The sequence below is a fragment of the Paramormyrops kingsleyae genome, chromosome 13 (genome assembly GCF_048594095.1).
Source record: "Paramormyrops kingsleyae isolate MSU_618 chromosome 13, PKINGS_0.4, whole genome shotgun sequence".
NCBI lineage: Eukaryota > Metazoa > Chordata > Actinopteri > Osteoglossiformes > Mormyridae > Paramormyrops > Paramormyrops kingsleyae.
The window spans coordinates 10,556,108-10,571,266 of record NC_132809.1 but is presented as its reverse complement, the minus strand read 5'-3'; the positions used below and the strand labels follow the sequence as shown (position 1 = coordinate 10,571,266).

At 39.8% G+C, this 15,159-nt stretch overlaps 1 protein-coding gene across 3 annotated transcripts; it reads left to right on the top strand.

Annotated features, from left to right (window-relative positions):
• Window positions 1-8,091: 8,091 nt before the first annotated feature.
• Window positions 8,092-13,904, top strand: LOC140578154 (uncharacterized). 3 transcript variants are annotated; one of them, XM_072698173.1, is made up of 9 exons: window positions 8,092-8,249; window positions 8,516-8,552; window positions 9,221-9,379; window positions 10,840-10,958; window positions 11,049-11,115; window positions 12,029-12,185; window positions 12,668-12,813; window positions 12,932-13,042; window positions 13,184-13,904. In XM_072698173.1, the coding sequence occupies exons 3-9, from the start codon at window positions 9,230-9,232 to the stop codon at window positions 13,373-13,375; spliced, it is 942 nt and encodes a 313-aa protein (XP_072554274.1). In that variant the 5' UTR covers window positions 8,092-8,249; window positions 8,516-8,552; window positions 9,221-9,229; the 3' UTR covers window positions 13,376-13,904. The 3 variants fall into 3 exon arrangements, with proteins under 3 accessions (XP_072554274.1, XP_072554273.1, XP_072554275.1); XM_072698172.1 differs by lacking the exon at window positions 8,516-8,552; XM_072698174.1 differs by lacking the exons at window positions 8,092-8,249; window positions 8,516-8,552 and having other exon boundaries at window positions 9,376-9,394.
• Window positions 13,905-15,159: the final 1,255 nt, after the last annotated feature.

Here is a 15,159-nt window from a genome sequence, read left to right as displayed (position 1 = left end):
CAGCCCTTACCAGCATAGTTTATTAATGACACGAACAGATACACCGCTCTCCATGAGCCAAGTGCAGAGAGAGAGAAGAAAAAAGACATTCCCTTATAGATTCAAGATTCTTTATTTGTCACGTAGTTATAGCTGGTACAACATGCAGTGAAATGTGTTTTCCTGGCTGAACTCCGGCTGTGCTAGACGGAGGATGAGTATATAAGTACTAACAGAGGATCAGTATAAAAAGAGGAAAAATGAATTTATATACATCTATATACAGAAGTAAATATGCATTTACCATGTAATAAATAAAGTGGCATAGGTGCAGACAAGGTAAGGTGCAGATGTGCCATGAGGTACAGATGTTTTTATAATTTACAGATGGAAGAAATTAAGTTATATTGGATTGTGTGTCGTTGTCCGTTATGTGTCGTGTGTGTAGTTGTCCATTGTGTTGCCCAGTTATGTGCTGTGGTTTAGGAGTCTCACTGCTTGTGGGTAAAAACTCCTCCTAAACCGTTCCGTTCTTGTTTTCAGGCTACAGAGGCGTTTCCCAGACCTCAGTGGCCTGAACAGTTTATGGGCGGGATGGCTGGAGTCACTGGTGATCCTGATGGCCCGGGATCTGCACCTTTCAGTGTAGATGTCCTGCAGTGCTGGTACAGGGGTTCTCATGGTGCGTTCTGCTGTGCGCACTACCCTCTGCAGGGCCTTCCGTCGCTGAACAGTGCAGTTCCCGTACCACACCGTGATGTTGTTGTAATGGATGCTCTCAATGACTCCAGTGTAGAATCTCCTCTGGATGTTTCCGGAGATCTTAAACCTCTTTAGACGCCTCAGATGATAGAGGCGCTGTCTGCCTTTGCTGATGAGGAAGTCCGTGTGTGTATTCCAGGTGAGGTCCTCAGTAATGTGGACGCCGAGGTATTTGAGGTATAGGGGGTGGCGCCAAATATACAGCTAACAAACACTGCCACCTTTTGGTCATGTGTAGGTACAGTTACATGCAATCATACATTTATCAACACTCCCACTTATGATTGACTTGTATATTGTATAACTTTAACATAGTCAAATAAGCAAACAAAAATGGCAATCAAATGTCAAGCATTTACACACCAAACATGACCCTTGCAAATTTCATTTGCTTAAGTTTGGAGACAGGCTTGGTCATAGCATCTGCAACCATGTCATCTGTGGGACAGTAAGCAAGTGTCATCTCCTCGTTCCTTATGGTGGACCTAATAAAGTGATATTTGATGTCCACATGTTTACATCTTTGCCTGGACACAGGGCTCCTAACAAGTGCAATAGTCCCCTGGTTGTCCTCATAAACAACTGTTTTCATGTATACATAGGTATCTATACCTTTCAGCAGTTGCTCCAAATAAATACACTCCTGTATTGTTAGAGCTAGAGCCATGTATTCGGCTTCACACGTTGACAGGGCTACTGTGGGTTGCTTTTTGGTTTTCCAAGAGACCAATGAACTGTCTTTAGCCATACTCACACAATAACCGCTCATGCTACGCCTGTCACTGGTGTCTGCCCCCCAGTCTGCGTCACTGTATGCTATGAGGCCTAAACCTTCGCCGCTCTTTCTGAAACAGAGCTGTCTGTCTGCAGTCCCCTTGAGATAACGCAAAACATGTTTCACTGTAACCCAGTGCCCGTCTGTGGGGTTTGCAAAATGCTGTGATAACTTGCTTACCACGAAACATAGGTCAGGTCGTGTACAGGTAGCCAAGTATATGAGGCCGCCTACAGCCTCTCTGTACTTCTTTACATCAGTCATCTTAGGTATTTCGAAAAGAGTGCGTCCCTCCCTCTCTGCTACCCCATTCTGGTGAGGCGAGTAGGGACAAGACGCCTCGTGTTTGACTTTATTCTGTCTCAGTAGTGTCTGAAACTCTCTATTGGTGAACTGTTATCTGTTATCCCGTTATCTGATCGAATGCATTTTACAGTGCCGTAAGGCGCTACATCGGCCAGGAACTTCTCAGTGGCCTGAACTGAATCACTCTTTGTTTTGAGAAAGTAAACAAACACCGCCCCTGTGCATACATCTGTGAAAGATTGCATATACTTGAAACCTTCTATTGATCCATTGCTTACTGGACCAGCTTGATCTGTGTTTACCAGCTCAAGTGGTGCCTTTACTTTGTCGGTTGGCTCTCTGTTTCTTGTTTGAGTAAACTTACCCTCTATGCATACACTACATTCTTTATCAGGCCTACGCTTTGCACCTTTAATGTGCATGCCTATTGTTACTTCCTGCAATTTCAATATGTCCTCGTAGTTACAATTGCCCATGATCTCATGCCATGTCTGGATATCATGGCTGACATTACACACATCATTTTCATCACCCTCAGTTTGCAAGTAGTACATTCTCTTACACACATGAATGTTAAACCTCGCGCCACCAGGCGCCACAAGAACATGTTTACCTTCGTCAAAGAACACCTTGGCACCATTAGCGGTGGCACTCTTAACTGAGAAAAGTTCTTGTGGGAAGGAAGGGATGTAGAGGGCGCCTTTTAACGTCACTGTACACCGGCGCCCCTCGCTGTCGATGCGGCATACTGTACCTGTGCGTCTCCCCTGCCCTGTGCCAACCAGAAGGTGCGCTTCCCGTCTGCCAGCTCCATGCTGTGCCTCTCGGGCTTCAAGGTGCTATCAAAGTTCTTGAACCGGCTCCTGCCATTGATGATGTGGGATGACGCGCCCGTGTCGACAAGCAGCCCTTTTCTCTGGATCGGTAGCTGTTGCCCTGACCGGTTGGTATGGAGTTAATTTTGTGCCAAAAGTATTAATCAAAATTTTGAAAACCGCAATTCAATCACAATATTTATTAAATAAAAATAATTACGAAAATACATTAAATATATATTTAAGAATTAATAAGCAACGGAATAAGACTTTTACTTTCACTAATTAATTAACCAATATTAAACTTTGACCAGCAGGTGGCAGCAAAGCACATGTGAAGAAGAGGCCATCAGCGGTACAAAGCATTGGCTGTACAGGTTCCAACACTGCAGACAAACCTCCCTGTTTAACTGACTCCCATGGTATGACTAGACAGATTGAGCAGGGCCGCATGAGAGAGGTCTCACTGCAGTTAGTGTAACCATTTATTTTACAACTCTTCTGTCTCATTCTGCTTCATAAAGGTCACACCCCCTTCCAGCTTCCTCTGACGCAAGGAGATTCGTGCACAAATGGCTACAGCATAAACTGAAACAATAATAATATATAAAAAGGCATTTCATACAAACACAGCATAACCTTGCTGATAAAGCCTTGCGGTTTGTGCATTTATTTATACTAATAGTGGGTGTATGCTAATTATATTAACAGGATTAATAAGCCTGTATATTTAATCAGAATTCCCTAAGACCCGTGCTTTGTATTGGCCCCTTCCATTTTGACAACAACAAACTACATGTCACTGCAGGGCTTTAGAGAATAACTACTCCAATAATTGCGTAGTGATATTGAAGAGTCATCGACTACGCCCACTAATCATGGCAGCCTTAATTAATACATATATCAACAAAAGTTTTTAAATTTTTAATACATATTGTCTCTGTTTACGTGATAACGAAGACCTAAATATATATTTGCTTTAAATATGTGACTCATGTTAGAGAAAACATAAGTAAACCATGAGGACAGAAAAGTCACTGAATAACAGGAATGACCGACATATAGTGCCAAACAGACAAGGTGCAAAGACTGTACTCATAGTACAAACAAAGTAAACGTAGTGCACTATGTAGGGTAGGTTGTAAATTTGTTTGCACTTTGCAGCTTACCTTGATTTGACTCTTGTAGTACGGTTACCACAACGGTGGTGGAAATAATAATAATAATAACAGTAATTTAACCTTTATTGTCCCTCATGGGGAAATTCTTTTTATGCCTCCATCAACTTGCTCTTTGTAGAACAAGCTGTCTGCGAAGGGCAGCCACCTGTTGAGGGACCCAGGGAGCTGGGGGTTAAGGGCCTTGCTCAAGGACCCGCAGACATGCTGAGGCTGGGTTTGAACCGGCAACTTTGTGAACACGCTGCCCCCATATTGTCACGTTCGGAGGCGAAGGAAGACACAGGGCTGCGTGACTTCTCAGGGAAACAGGGTTTATTCGGGAAATCCGGCGAGACATGGACAGACATCATGACAATACAATGACGGATCTGGGGGACAGTGGGAGACGCGGACTAATATACACAGGACAGGTTGTAATTAACTAGACATAGGTGGGAACAATCAGGAGTCGACATGAGGTAATGAGGGGGCGTGGCACACACGAGGATCGTTCGGAGCGGGGCGTGACACATATACAGTATATAAGGGGCTGGTTATCAGGGGGCATGGATTTTGTGGCAGTTTCTATATTGGCGTTGCTGGTGGAGGGAGCTGCATTTGTGGGTTTGTATTCTGTAATGGCTTGAATGTCCTGTGTATTAAGGCGAACTGGTGGACGATTACATCGTCCACACAGCATAGAATTAATAAGAGTTGTTCACTGTGCTCCTGTTACTGTAATATTCTGGGAAGTTGTGATTGTTCAACTCCATTGTGCACAGTTAGGAGCAACTCCAACTCCACCTAGCAGACATACGTACGAGGTAATTGAGGTATGGAATGATTCTGTCCCTGTATGGACTAATCATCCCCAAATTCTATTGCGTCCATGTTTCACCCATATCATTGTGCCAAGGTTGAGCAGCACAACATGTTTTTCTAAGCCTCAGATCACAAGACCAGAGGATAGTGAGGATAGCTGAGAAGATCATTAGAGTCTCTCTCCCCTCCGTCATGGACATTCACATCACACACTCCATCTGCAAAGCCACCAACATTGTGGATGACCCCACCCACCCCTCACATTATCTTTTCACACTCCTAGCGTCTGGAAAAGCATTCAGGCCTTCACACCCAGACTCAGAAACATGGAGTCAGACTACTGAACTCTCAGGGACTGATCTGATACCACACACACACACACACACACAGGTCTGTAATTATATCTTCGTGGAGACTCACCATTCATTTCTATGGGGAAAACTGTAATCCCAACATGACAACCTTAACTCCTTCCCAGCCCTAACTTTAACCATAAGTAATCCAACCAAATACAAGACTTCTGGCATTTTTAGTTTTTTGATTGTATTGACAGATTTTTGTGGGGACCTGAAAAATGCCCCCCAAAGCATCAAAATAACCGTTTTTTGTCACATTGTGGGGGACATTAGGTTTCTATAATTTTCCTAAATGACGGTAGTTCTACAATAGAAAATGGTTGGCTTCCTTCACAGAAAAAACTGATCAGCAGCTTGTCAATCACTGCCTGCGTTACCTTCGTTGCAGGGCTGGAAAAGGCACTAATGATCTTTGGATTCTTTTTTGAATTAGGTTCATATGCATATATATATATATGCAGATTAGGTTACATTTGGTTTTATTATACATTAAAACTTGAATCATCAATAAATTGGTAATTATGTATCTATGGGCACTTTGGACAAATATCAGTAAGTAAAAATAATATATGACTATAAGTATAAGTAAATTTTAAAATATATATATATATATATATATGAATTATTATGTATATGTTTTGTGATTAATGGTGTGAATGAATAATATGCTGGGCTAAGCAACTCTTCCTTTTAAAAGCAGTCTCCTTTAAAAACATTTATTTACTTTATTCTTACATTTTAAGTACATGCATTCATTAGATAGGAATAAATTAAAATGCAATGACGTTCTGCACTTAACGTTAGGTGAAGTGTCAGAAATAAAACCTTTAGTGAAGTGTACAAATTTGTGTATAACGTCACAGTATGCACTTCAATTTATTTAGATTTTTGGAAAATGGATATGAAAACATGCAGACGTTTAGAATGAACGTTTTTTACGAACGTGTGTTGTTTGTAAGGTTCACAAGATATTTGTCATTGCTTGCACAAGCGCGCATATGAGGAAAAACATTCGGACAGTGTGTGAAATATGGTACTATAAGGTCAAAGTGCCCATAGTTACCAAATTACCATTAATAGGGTTCAAATAGGCATCATATTGACACTTACCGGTACGTTTTTTCAGGTTGGAGCTGGAATTTTTGTACACAGCGATGTCGCTTTTTTTTGGTGCACACAGCCTGCATCGCATTATGAAACTGTTCTTTCTGACATCTTGAAGTGAAAAAATAGAGTTGATTTGAGGCCACGGGTGATCTGCCCCCGATAGCTCACACACGTCATCCTCTGCTTCAACCATCATCTTTCTAAACGCGCGCTGAACTTAATCGGGAGATGCGTAGCAGACTCTCGCGAAGCAGCCTCTCCAACGTCTCGCGAGACTTCAGATCAAGTCACGTAAACGAATTATTATTTTATATATCTAATATTTATTACAATTTTGTCAGTAACGGAGGAACGCCATCAAATGTAGCGAAGTAAAAGTAAAGTTTTTTCACTAAAAATGTACTTGAGTAAAAGTAAAAGTACCTATCTTTAAATATACTCTAAAAGTACTAGTTACCCCAAAAATTTACTCAAGTAAATGTAACGAAGTAAATGTAATTCGTTACTACCCACCTCTGATTATTACACATTATGTTTGGATAGAGTTATGAAAGACTTATTTAGTATAGGCACTTTTATCCAAAGTGAAGTACACGAGAGAAAGCAGGGTCAGCCAGTCCCTTAAGCAATGGGGCTTAAGGACTCAATGGCAAAATCACAGGATTTGAACCAGCAAAATTCCAATCAAAGCTAAAGAGACCAAACCCACAAACGTAACAGTCTGCGTGTTATAAAGTTGCATTCACTTATTCATAGACTACATGAATTGTTCATCATTAATGAACCATGAACCATTACATTGTTCATCATTAATGAACCATGATGCATCTTTTATCTCAGGTAGTGACTGTGTTCATGATTTGTTAAGTTGAACAGTGTATGAGTAAAACTGATAATTAGTTGAAATTAAAAATTGTCAATTCATTTATATTAAAAACATTTTAGTAGTACAGGGTATCCGGCTCCCAGTTAGTTCGCTTGCAAAAAAGTACTGAAACATTAAAACTAGTTAAAAATTACTGTAATGTCAAAGAAATGCTAATATATATAATACATATATGTATTTTATAAATATGAGTTGTAAGGAAAATGCATGTGCACTGAGTTTCTAATGATGACGTGTCAAATATTTAATTAAGAAAGCCATTCCACTGAACTGTGCTCGGACTGAGACCGAATGAATTAAAAATACCACTAGGGGGACCCCAATCTGTATAATGGGGGCGATGGTGACATCTGGTGACCAAAAAATGTTATAGCATGTATGTAAGTAATGGCATTTTAAAATGAAACCAAGACCCAGATCGTTTATAAATGCGCAAATTAATAATAAGCAATGAAAACACGGGTTTAAATCAACCCGTATTGGCGCGAAACGTTATTTTTCAATTAGATTGTGTGAGTGTTAAAATAATTCAAGGATTCAATAGTTTTGTTTGAGTTTGGCTATACACAGTCAAATACAGCAGCGGGCGCAGAACACAGCTTTGAGGGGCACGAATTTGAGGGTGATGGTAAGTGATGTAAGGGATCCCATGCACCGTCACCATCTGGGATCTGCCTGTGAGGGTAACACTTTACTTGATGGGGCACAAATAAAGTATATATTAGTAACTATGATGCTATTATTTATGTATTAACCACAAGTTAAGTCTTAGTTACATATTAATCTCATGTTAACTCATAATTAATGAATGTTTTATCTCGAGCAGTTACTGTATCTTAATACTTTAAACCTTTGCCAACTACTGAAGGAACAAGTCATAACACAAATACTTATCTTGTGTTTGTTCATCATTAATGAACCATGATGCATCTTTTATCTCAGGTAGTGACTGTGTTCATGATTTGTTCAGTTGAACAGTGCATGAGTAAAACTGATAATTAGTTGAAGTATGAGGTATTTTGTACTGTTTAAATATAAAATAATACATATGCATTTTATAAATGAGTTGTATAGGGGAATTGAATTGAGGAATTGAAACAGTATTACGCAATGAATTCCCATTCAGAGTAGATCACATGTAGTCTATGATAAGGACTCCTGGTCAAAGTTCATTTAAACAGTATCACAAAGGTTTTGAAACACTTTTTCGAGTTTGCCATTATTATTACTACGCAGACGGTGGACTCTGTTTTTCAAGAAAGTACGGGAAAAACCATAACGGTAAGTAATTAGCATTGGCTTCCAGTGTTGTACTAGTCCAGTCCGGTCTTGATCTCGAGACCCGCATTTCTACTCGGTTTTGAATTAGTCTCGAGCTACGTACAGCGTTAGTGGTTCGGACGGAAGACCGAGTTTTCTCATTTCGCATATTGTTCGATTCACGTTAATAAAATATAATTAATAAAAGATTAAATGCATCTATTATTCACCTTCATTGTAGTATCTGTAGGCATATACTCATTTGTTAATTTGTTTGTTAAAAATAGTCACCGAGTGCAGCGTTTGGAAACCCCTTCAGAACAGGCAAGATGCCGTTATTCGATTTGGTTTCATTAATTATAAAAGTGCTTTTCTCCCATTCAAGCACATTCTCCTATGGAGCAGGGTTTAAACTGCTCAGTCCAATGGATGTTAGATCCAGTATAGGAGTGGGGTCATCATTTGAGTCTTACGTGGATAGTGCTCAGCAGATTTAGACCCGACTGCTGTTTTTATGCCGTACATATGAATTCTTTGATTTGTTTGCCTTATCAGTACATCTTTAGCTTTACTTGTATCAGGTATCGCTTATAGAAATAAACTAAACAGCAGGCATACTCAGACATACCACAGATCATTTCTCTTTGTGGGGGCACGATGGTGCACTGGTTAGCACTGTTGCCTTTGGGACCAGGCTTCAAATCTCCGCTATGGTGTGTGCAGTTGCATGTTCTTCCCGTGTCGTCATGGGGTTCTCTCCCCACACTCCAGAAATGTGCTAAGGTGAATTGGAGTTATTGGATTAGATGTTTTTAATTTCAAATAAATAGTCGATCAGTATAACCAATAAAAATTAGGACTATAATACAAAAAAAAAAACAATTTAGTTTTCTCCGACTTCCACCTGCAGATTTGTTTTACGAATGTGCCTTTTTTAACATCTGAGGCCACCATTTTTTTTTTATCCTGTCCTATTAATGTTTACTTCACAGGGCTCCGACATGAAGATCCCCGTGCTTGATTTCGAAGTGTATCGTCTTGGTGAAAATGTGACGGATGAGACGCTGATGGAGCTGAGCCGGAACCTGCGGACAGCTTTCACTGAAATTGGGTTTGTGTACCTGAGGAACACTGGCATAGGCCAAGAAGAGGCACGTGATCGCTAAGTATGACGTCATTCACTCACACTTTTATTCATGGAGTTCTAGGTAAAATTTTTTCTAATTGGTTGGTTCGACTTTTAAGAAATTTGAGTTCTAATGAGTTCGAGAACTGAGGTACCTATGGAAGCCCGTTTCCGCCACCGGGGAAAAAAATAATATAATATACTTAGTTATCTCGTTATTTCGAGATATTATCTCGAAATTTCGACTTCTTATCTCGAAATAACGAGGTAATGTCTATGGATACACTGAAGGTTTAATGAGTCTGATCTTTGGAGAATCCTACATGAATACACCGTGCACATTATGTAGGCATACTGATGTGTGTTTATATATATGTATATATATATATGTATGTATATATATATATATATATATATACATATACACATACATATATATATATATATATGTGTGTGTGTGTGTGTGTGTGTGTGTGTGTGTGTGTAAATACGCTGCCCGGCCAAAAAAAAGTCGCAATTTGAATTTAAATCAGCAAATACTTAAATTTAAATAGCAAATACTACAGCCAATGACTGGATCATTATTACAGCTTTGTAATGTTATACAGGAACAAAGTGAAGTTAGCTGAGTACTTTAATCTACTGGATGACCAGGTTACCGCTTCATCCATCATCCATGGATTTTTTCTTTCCTAATGGCATGGACATATCTCAGGATGATGATGCCTAGGTTCATCTTGTTTGAACTGTGAAAGAATGGTTCAGGAGCTTGAGGAATCATTTTCACACGTGATTTGGCCACCACAGAGTCTTGACCTTTTAGCCTATTGAAAATCTGTGGGATGTGCTGAAGAAGACTTTACAGAGTGGTGCGACTCACCTATCATCAGTACAAGATCTTGGTGAGAAATGAATGGAAATCTGGATGAAAAAAAATGTTGAGATGCATAAGCTTGTGGAAACAGTGCCATGAGGAATGTCTGCCGCCATAAAGCTAACAGTGGTCCAACGAAAAATTGAAATGGTGACTTTTTTTGGGCAGGCAGTGTATATGTATATATAGAATATATAGTATTTATTAATTTAGTTTTTATTTACTCTCGCTTATTTATTTTACTCAGATTTATTCCTTCCTTCTATAATTTCATTGACCTGTACCTTGGATGCTTCTCTCTTCAGTTTTATTTTAATCTTGTGACTTTGAGCTGCATTCCATGTATAAAAAGTGTTATATAAATAAAGATAATTATTTTTATTATATAGTTTTAAAAAAGGTTACAGAAAATGTTTTTGTTTTTTAGTTCTGAAACAATATTTATACTTTTTGTTTAGTTGTAAGTCTAGTTTTTATTTTCGTGGCCTTATTTCAGTTTATGAAAATGTTTTCTTTTAGTTTTTGTTACCAATAATCTACAATCACTTGACAACCCTTAATTTGGCTCTATAAAGTCGCAGTTTGTGCTCAAATTATTTATCACCATCTAGGTCGATGCAGTTATGGAAATATCAAAAAAATTCTTTCTCCTCCCGGCTGAAGATAAAATCCCTCTCAGCAGGACAAGCAACACTTGCAACTACGGTTGGGTGGCCCCTGAAACTGAGAAGTATGTATTTGTATTTTTGCTTTCAGGTTATTTAGTATTTACCTCAAAGTATGTATTTTGAATTGCGTCCCCATTTTTTTCAATTAACAGGTTAAATCCTTATAGACCAGGAGACTTAAAGGAGGCTTTCAACATCACCTCTCTGCACCCTGATGCTGTAAATGCACCAGTTTTGAACGGACAAACTTTTTTTTTTCTAAGACTGCAGATATCTATCCATCTATCTTAAATGCTCATCAGGGACAATGGTCACAGTGAGTCTGCTAGTCTGTGTGCAAGGCAGAGGACACACGCAATCAAACACGATGGGCAATTCATGATTAGGAGAATTGGTGTTTCTGTATTTTTTGACTGGGAGGAAATCCATGAACTATCTAGAACATACAGGCCCCATACAGACAAAGCTGGAGGCGTGTGGCTATAGAGCTGCCTGCTGTGTTCTCATGAGCTGGTGCCTTGGAGCATCATTAGCCAACAGCTCGTCCCACCATGGTGTTCTAAGACGTGCTGTTGGGGATCCTTCCTTCCTGCTGCCATCAGGCACTGCAGTGCCTCCTGCCAACGGGCCCCCGCCCACCTCCAGCCATAACATGTCAGGAACACGTCACATCTTTGACATAGTAACAGTCCGGTGCTGTTGGTCTTTAACTGCTCAGACACCATCTTACTTTGTATTTACTCCTTTATTTTCTGTTTTCAGGATATTCTGTTTGCTCACTGTGTAGTTTTTACATTTGTTTGCATGTTACCTGCCTGCACTGTGTGTACTGTCCTTGCACAGGATAAATACACCTATAATTATTAACATCTTGAACATTAGTCTTTGCCACTGCTGTGCCCTGATAGTTAAATATTGCTTTATGTTTGTGTGTTATAGTCAGTGTGTGAAATACCCATCAATATTCTGGGGGGTCCCCATCTCCCTATTGTTGCACAATACCAATCTTGAGACCCCCTTAAAATTTTGCTTTTGAGGCTTTCAGGGGGTCTCACGGGTTAATCGGGGGTGTCAGACCCCCCCCCCCCTGTATTTCACACACTGGTTATATTATAATTCTGTCAATTTCCAGGCCTGGCCTGCAGAGGACGTGGTACCAGGTTTCCGCCAGACTATTGAGTCATTCTTCATGCGGTGTAAAGATCTGTCCCTCCGAGTGCTCAGAGTCATGGCCTTGAGTCTGGACATTGACGTGGACATCTTTGTCAACTCACACAAGGGCATAGGGAGTGAGTACAGGCTGCAGTCGCTTATCTTACTAGAGAAATACATGGGAGAACTGTCTTATGCACAGTAGAGCAGCCGTACATCATCTGTACACTAATCTGGATCTTAACAAGTAGATCACTGAATGTAAGGTAAATGTTTATGTAATTTATTTGATACCGCAGAAAAAATATTGAACTCTTGTTGCTCTCTGTTTATTTTTCTCACTGACATTCTTTTCTTCCATTTTCTGTTCTTGTTTCCTGTATTTATCTGCATGAACTTTAGTCAGACATAAATTGCTGATTATAATGCTGATTATATATTATACAGAATCTGAACTCATGTTGTGACTAGCCGGGTCTCTGATTTATCAAGAATCAGTTTGAGGGTCTTTTTTTAATGTGTCAGAGGTTGGCCTGCTGGTTTTTATGTTAACCTTGTATGAATAGTGCTTTATTACAGATGTTATTGGCATTAATATGGTCGGTGTGCTGTCCTGTAGGCGATTTGAATAAGAGTACCCTGCGGATCCTGCACTACCCCCCCGTGAGACATGAGATGGTGAAAGAGGGGCAGCTGCGGTGTGGGGAGCACTCTGACTACGGCAGCATCACCCTGCTGTTCCAGGACAGCAAAGGAGGCCTGCAGGTAACCGTGCAGGACTGTGTAGGGGGAGCAATGGCCCAGTCCAGAAGGGGGCGCTCTTCTCTTTATGGCAGGGGACTGACATGTGGAGTGACTGGACCCTCCTGCTGTTGTGTATTAGGTGATGAACAGGTCTGGGGAGTACATAGATGCACCTTCCATTCCTGGCACAGTTCTGATCAACATCGCAGACTTGATGCAGAGATGGACAAGCGACGTTTTCATATCAGCGGTGAGGCTGAACCACACACACTGACATCTGTCTTTTGACCATATTTGTAAATACTGCCATTGAACCCCATTATTTCTGGAAATACATATGAAAATATTTGGAACTTGCAGACATGAGAATGTTTTATTTGCCTTTTTGTAGAAGCACAGGGTTCTGCTGCCCCCTCCTGGTGATGTGAGTACCAGACAGTCTGTGGCTTTCTTTGCGCATCCAGATGATGACGTCACCATAACTTGTTGCGATGGATCAAACAAATATCCTCCAGTGAAGTCGTGGGTCTACATTTTGGAACGTTTTAATGACTCATATGGGAAAATGGAGACAACTTCTTGAAGTGCTCTGTTTAAAAAATTCAAGTGTTCCTATTAGTATTTGATTCGATTATTTTAAAATGGATTTAAATGCATTTTCGCTTTACCTAAGTGCAAGAGGTTCTGCCAGGGTTCCATGTGTGTGGAGTTTGTATATTCTCCCCATGTCATTGTGGGGTTTCCTCCCACCGTCCAAAAACCTGCTAAGGTGAATTGGCATTTCCAAATTGTGCATGAGTTAGGTGTGTCCTGTGATGGGATGGCACTCCATCCTGTGTTGTGCCCGTGGTGTCTGGGATAGGATCTGGACCCCCTGCAACCCTGAATAGGACAAGCAGTTACAGTATATTACTAATTCTATAATAATAATGTTATGTTCAAGAAAACAGATCAAACCACAGAAACTTGCATCAACTTTGCCTAACTGAAAGAGCACACTCCAGGTTTTGAACAAACAATTCATTTCCAAATGCAAGAAATACTAAACATAAAATTTAATCCTCATCTGCTCTAAATTATGCTGTCTTGGAATAAATGTTTTCACTACAGATTCATTGTGTTAATACAATTCATTGATCTTGTTCTCATTTTCTTTCACCTTGTCGCACACACACATGATTTATTCTCAAATCTACCGCCTTCTCCTGTGTAGTTTGTCTTGTGATGTAACACAGTCCTGTCATTTGTTGAAACAGCCTACGGAGAAAAAGGGAGAGCTTGGTTTGATGAATTTAAATACAATTTTTTTCTCTTTAAAATGGAAAAACTCAAATTGATTTTGCAAATCTGATGCCAGTCTTATCATGGAAGTTGAAGAAAGTTTTTGAAACAACGTCCTTGGTGTCCAAACTGTCACCCTCTTGCCAGGCCTCCTTCAGCTGGTCCAGACTGCCCTGCAGCACCACACAATCTGACAACCATTATGATGTAAGATGCACCACATGTAAAGGCAGCATTATTGTGCACTATGTTTGGATAAAGAGTTATGAAATAGCAGGGTCAACCAGTCCCTTAAGGTACAGAGGTTAAGGACCTTATGTAAAGTTTCAATGGTAAAATCACTCTAACAAACACAGCATGACAAACATAGGATTTGAACCAGAAACATTCCAATCACAGCTACAGAGACCAAACCCACAAACTTAAGTCTGAATAAGTTCTAAGGATGCTCTCTTGTAGCGTGTAATATTTGTTAATTTTGTTTCAATTGTGGTTAATTTTGTTTCAGTTGTGGTTGTGGTTTGACTTAAAGATGCCAAATAATTATCTGACAATAATGAGAATGACAATTTCTTGCAAGCTACCATACATTTCTGTGAAGATGAGATGTTTTTCACGTCCAGACCATCATACAGATCATTGAAATTGTTTCTCCTTTGTATATTAATGACACTTTATTTCTTTTTTATTCAATCTTTAAACAGGACATTACACCAATGATCTTATGGCCTTTATCTTGTGAATGAAATGGTTTGTGCAATAAATGAATAGTTATTGCTGTATTTTAAGTGAGATGTCATGATTATCTCATCAAGACAGTGAAACCAGTTTTGCATTCTTTTTTGCTAAATAAAGACAAAAGTGCTTTAAGTCATCAGTAACAGAATTTGTTCACGTAAAAGAGTTTGACAGACGGTATGTTCAGGTGACACTGGCCCATTACATGAAACTTCGTATGTGGTGGTGGTTGAAGTAGCTCCCCATTGGTTCTGTAAAGCGCTTTGGGTGTCTTGAACGGCGCTATATAAATGTAACATTCATTCATTCATTTGTGAAAGAACAGAAAGTTCTTTACAGGTATTGAGA

Excerpts from the sequence above, each read along its gene's own strand:
- LOC140578154 (XM_072698172.1), top strand. The coding sequence starts at position 9,230 with ATGAAGATCCCCGTGCTTGATTTCGAAGTGTATCGTCTTGGTGAAAAT. Across the intron at positions 12,814-12,931 it reads ACAGCAAAGGAGGCCTGCAG|GTGATGAACAGGTCTGGGGA; the intron begins GTAACCGTGCAG and ends GTTGTGTATTAG. Across the intron at positions 13,043-13,183 it reads GCGACGTTTTCATATCAGCG|AAGCACAGGGTTCTGCTGCC; the intron begins GTGAGGCTGAAC and ends GCCTTTTTGTAG.